Genomic DNA, 5,400 nt, shown 5'->3' with positions numbered 1-5,400 from the left:
TATATACATACATACATACATATATATATACATACATATACATACACACACACACACACACACACACACACACACACACACACACGATTATAAATGAACGGGTCTATGCAGAGAAGGAGGGGAAAGCAGTAGAGTGTGTGATGGATCCTTACCATGAGCCAGATGGGGTAAGGCACCTTTCTGAGAACATGTGGAGCCTCAGAGGAGACTGAAGACACCCCGCTGCACCAGAGCACAGAGTACAGCCAGGGTTCATTGACCGTGAAGAGGATGAGGTTGATGTGGCTCTCGGAAAAGTTCCTGAAAACAATCACACATATCCAAAACACATTTTTTGAATATAATCATTGTGTGAAGTGGTCAACCTGTCAGGTTTTTGTGTTCCTACCTGATTTCCTGCATGCTGGCCTGGTTGTATCTAAGCATCAGCCTGTTGATGCCGTACTGATGGAGACTTTCGGGACTTTGTTTCTCCAGTGAGGTCTGGATCAGACCAGGAGCCAGCCGTTTCACCTGAGCTCTGTGCTCATCTGGAGTCCACATCACCTACACACAGCGAAATACAAATACACAATTTGTATTTTTGAAGCTTTGTGTCAAACAAACTGTGTTAAATTATATCTCGTAATATTAATCCACACTTTAGACCATGATGTTTGCATAGAATATGTTAACAGCCACACAAACTGTGGAGAGAACTAAAAGCAATTCATGTGTATCAAAATGTTTTATTGCTATACTCCTACAGTACCAGGCTCTGAGGAGTCCCAGATTGCTGCACAGCTTGCAGTGTATCATTGATCCAGCTGTGGTAGCAGGGGTGCTCTGGAGGAGGTCTCCTGACCCTGAAGACCACTGTGGTGTTATGAAAGGAAGCCAGCTTGAGGAGCTGCTCCAGGCTGCACACCTTCTGGTTAGCAATCAGATCCTTCTCATGTGGGGACAGTGTGTGCACTGTCCAGAAAGGGTCATTCTGGAACACAGGGACAGAGTGAGAACAGAGATATGTGTTCAGGGGTAGCTCTGGTGGTACTGTTTAAATTATTACTAAAACAACAAGTTAATAACAAAATCACAATGCCACAATTAAATTGTGGTTCTTAAAAGTGTTGAAAAATATGTGCACATTCAGCATCCTAATAAGATCTTCAAATAAAACCATGCATGCAACTACTGAGGGAAGGAGGTTGTTGCTCAAATACTTATGTTCAGCAGTGCAAGACAAATAAATTCTTTAAAAATCATACAATGTGATTTCCTGAAATGTTTTTTTAATTCTGTCTCTCAGAGTGGGAATGCACCTACAATGTGAATTTCAGACCCCTCCATGATTTCTAAGTGGGAGAACTTGCAAAATCGCAGAGTGTTCAAATACTTCTGTTCCTCACTATACATCATGTTGTTTGGTTCAATTTTGTGACTGAAAAACACTTTAGATTTGTCTTTGTCATCGTATTACACAGGGCATATTAGGGACATGTCTGAGCATACAAACTGTGACAGGGACTTGTCATAATGATACACAAACAGTTAAGACTTTTTAGACTACAGTGTCCAGCCACAATGAGCACATATGCAATGCAAGTAGACTGAGGAGGGAGAGTAGAGAAAGTAAAGTAGAGTCAAACAAATACTGACACAGCTAAGTGTCTTTGTAAGATTCAGAAGAAATATATATTTAAATATTATAAAGTAACTCTAAATCTACTCTAAGCACAAACATTTGCAGAAAAAAATTAGACTAAATGAAACAACTGCCATAACATTTTGAATGAGTGGAAAAATATTCAAATACTAGAGTGCACTGTCAAATTATTTAAGTGGAACACTGGAAAGTAGCACAGTGCACAAAAAGCAACCTATCAGTGTCTCTGCATCTTGCCCCATATTCTGTAGTAACAGAACATGCATATAGATGAATGAAGCAGCTAAAATGAGCATAAAAAATAAACAAAGGAATAACTGGGTACCTGAAAAGGAAGTAATTCACCTACTCCTGGATTGTTTGTCAATATCTTTACATGACGAAACACTTTTTGGAAGCATTAGTTGACTCTGACCTTCTCTGCATAAGGATATCGTCCCTCAAGCTACCAATCTCAGTATTTAGAAGATTTCAAGAAGATCAGTGAGAATGACAGTATACTCATGACTCAGTGGGCTAATGACCTTAATCACACACCACTGCATCATGCTGAAAGCTCAAGCAGCTTCAAAATTATCCCTAAATTTGGTCCGCATTAGCAACCAAGAGCTACCTGGAGGAACCACTGTCCTGCGTTGAGCTGCTGCAGATCTGTCCAGTTGAAGAACGAGGTTTCAACCAGCTGTCTGTCCGGGAAAACCTTCTCCACATCTGTGGTCCTCCACAGGGTATGGTCATGCATCAGGAAAGGCACTCCATCCACACTAGTGGTGAGAGGTTTAGAGGATGTCAGAACAGAAGAGAAAGTATAGATGAACAGAATTAATTTAGAAAGTTTCAATTTCTAGCACGTAGCAGCTTCAACACCATTTGCCATGGCATGGATTACCCCCTTACAGTTCAATAGTTGGACTGATGATTTCTGTTAAACATTAATGAGAAGTGATGTTGATGCAACCCAACTGACATAAAATACAGAATCACCCAACTATTGCCGCACACTCTTTTAATCACAACTCAGACTGAGCTGCCGTTCAGTCAAAAGGCTGACCCAATGTGACTTGTTTTTAGTTCGTGCTTAGTAGAGGAATAAAACCTCTCAGAAGGATGTTAGAAAAGAGCAGAAGAGACATGAGTTGGCTGGAGGGTAAAGTCCTGAAATAATTTCAGACAAGAGCAAAAGAGAAAAGGGCAGGAGAAGAGACAAGTCAAGAGTTGTATCTGAATACCACATGACTTTTCCTTTGTTGATCAGCATGTCACCCAGTAGAAACCAAATAAAACCAAGAATAGGGCTCCACATTTCTCACTATTCAAAGTCTGAAAAACGGTAAACTCCATAGATTTATTCTGCAGGAGAAAAATACATTTGCTCATTGCTAAAATGGATTAAAAAAAATGTTTGCATCAAGCCAAGGTAAAAAAAAATTTATTGTCACCCTTAGGGAAAATTCTTCTCAGAAAAGAGAAATTACTGTGTCATCACAACAACAAACACACTGTTAAAACATGTTAGACAATAAACAGGTTATAAATTCATAAATAACTGCATCCAGTGACCATCAAATCCAATAAGGTACCCAGTGCATTAGGTTAAGAGCCTCTCGAATCTTTGTGAAGGCACTCCTTAATATACTTCACACAGACAGGGGAACAAGAGTGCTTGTAACAACTGTGTAATTTTTGTGTGTGTGTGGATGCACGCCTGGTATTGCTCCGACTGTGGGGAACAACATCTGTTTACACAGTCGCATTGTGGGCAAAGCAAACTTTTTTTTATATAGCACATTTCTAAACAAAAACTAAAGCAGTCCAAACATATAGAAAAAAAAAATCAAATTAAAAATCACTGAATTTTAGGGTAGCAACTTTGATTAAGGTCAGGCAAGTAGCGTTATTGTTAAGGTAGGGATAGGTCTCCAATAAACGGCTGTAAGTCAATAGAGAGTTGAAAAATGTGTGTGCACGTCTGTTGTTGGAGTGAAGTCTCACTGGCTTTCACCAAGTTTAATTACTCAGTACAGTCAGGAGCTCAGCTGTCAGCAGCCTGCACCAATCACCTCTCTTAGGACTATACATGAGGTACAGTCAGCACACAAACACACACAGTGCCAAGGTGGTGGCTATTACAGAAAGAAAGTCTGCAGCTAATTAGGATACACACTACAAGTCCACTACCACTACACAATAACTCCTCCTCTATCACTGCATATGCACGAGCAGACATATTAGCCCAGTATCAGTCATATACTGCAAGCACTACAGTATCCACCCTGCCCACATCCTCTTTCTTCCTGTGAGTTCAGCCTGTCACCTCCCATTATTTTAGTAACAACATGCCTCATCTACTGACTGGTGATACACTAATCTGCTACTGCATCACTTAAGCCTGTTCAATACTACCATCTTGATTGTTGTAGTTGGTATCCCCAGTATGTGCTGAGCTACAATAACTCTCATTCTGAAGCATTACTACTTCCTTTTTAAAGAGAATAATTTAAGGCTGCATAAATGTTACTTTTCTTTTATGAAAGACCTCAAAATCCATCTTATGTTATTGTAACGGTATAATGTACTGCCGTGGGATACATTTAAAGTAGACAAAATCAGTGCATTATGTTTTAATTGGCAATACTGTATGTAGTCCAGTGTGAGCTAATCCTAGTTCTGGTATTGAGATATTTTGGTAAAACCAGAGTTTTCATAATCTGTGATAGGAAATGGTGAAGCAGAATCTAGACAGACACCAAATAATCCTTTATTTGTTTGGCTTCGTTATTCTGTTTACTGATCGTGTGTGTGCGCACGTGTGTGTGTGTGTGTACCTGATGGCCACGTCAGTCTCCAACCCTGTGACGTTCATTTGCAGAGCTCGCTGAAATGACCACATTGTGTTCTCTGGAGCGAGCTAAAAACACGCAGACACACACAGTAAAAACAAACACACGATCATTACTTAAATGTCAGTTCTGTAACAATGACCTGAACAGTGACTTTACTGGAAGCCCAACTGCTGCTGAGAAAGAAAAATGACAAATGAATGTGCAGGAGGGGGGAAATGAACACAGAACAATATTTTTAAGTAGGTTATGTTGCAATAGAAAAAAAAACAAAAATATACTTAAGGGTAATGTATCACAAATGTGCTCCATGTAAAAGCAGACTCCCTCCTTTGAAGACTGAAATGAAAACAGCAGTGCTGTGGATTGCTCTTCAACTCTACAGGGCAAGGTTATGACCAATACCAAGCCAAAAGCTTAAACAATATTTACTAGAAAAGCATCTTCTCATGAGAACCTATGAGTCAAACTACTGACTAGAAAACACAGGATAGGATGAACGCTCTAATCAATAAAGTCCTTCTGGGAAAATTGAGTCAGTCATGCCATTTTTTTCCTCCCAGTGGTAGTTTCTCACTGCCTCGCAAAGCCACTCCTAATTTTAGATTCCACTGTGACGTTCAATTGCACATGTACAGTGGGTACAGAAAGTATTCAGACCCCCTTAAATTTTTCACTCTTTGTTATATTGCAGCCATATGCTAAAATCAGTTAAGTTCATTTTTTTCCTCATTAATGTACACACAGCACCCCATATTGACAGAAAAACACAGAATTTTTGACATTTTTGCAGATTTATTAAAAAAGAAAAACTGAAATATCACATGGTCATAAGTATTCAGACCCTTCGCTGTGACACTCATATATTTAACTTAGGTGCTGTCCATTTCTGCTGATCATCCCTGAGATGGTTCT

The 5,400-nt window shown here is 39.5% G+C and overlaps 1 protein-coding gene across 3 annotated transcripts in view; it reads right to left on the bottom strand.

The window, feature by feature from the left end:
- gdpd5b (glycerophosphodiester phosphodiesterase domain containing 5b) overlaps positions 1-5,400 on the bottom strand; it is a 51,180-nt gene that overhangs the window by 14,624 nt on the left and 31,156 nt on the right. For all 3 annotated transcript variants that reach the window (XR_002274979.1, XM_020600300.1, XM_020600301.1), the window contains exons 9-13: positions 4,471-4,553; positions 2,259-2,409; positions 752-973; positions 389-546; positions 153-300 (exon numbers count right to left, since the gene is read on the bottom strand). Coding sequence is in view for 2 of the 3 variants with exons in the window: in XM_020600300.1 (XP_020455956.1) it covers positions 153-300; positions 389-546; positions 752-973; positions 2,259-2,409; positions 4,471-4,553 (762 nt within the window). In the remaining variant the exon portion in view is untranslated. The remainder of the gene's footprint in view (positions 1-152; positions 301-388; positions 547-751; positions 974-2,258; positions 2,410-4,470; positions 4,554-5,400) is intronic.

This window comes from Monopterus albus, unplaced genomic scaffold (genome assembly GCF_001952655.1).
Source record: "Monopterus albus unplaced genomic scaffold, M_albus_1.0 scaffold46.1, whole genome shotgun sequence".
Lineage (NCBI taxonomy): Eukaryota > Metazoa > Chordata > Actinopteri > Synbranchiformes > Synbranchidae > Monopterus > Monopterus albus.
The sequence above is the reverse complement of the archived record's forward strand: the minus strand, read 5'-3'. Positions and strand labels throughout refer to the sequence as shown.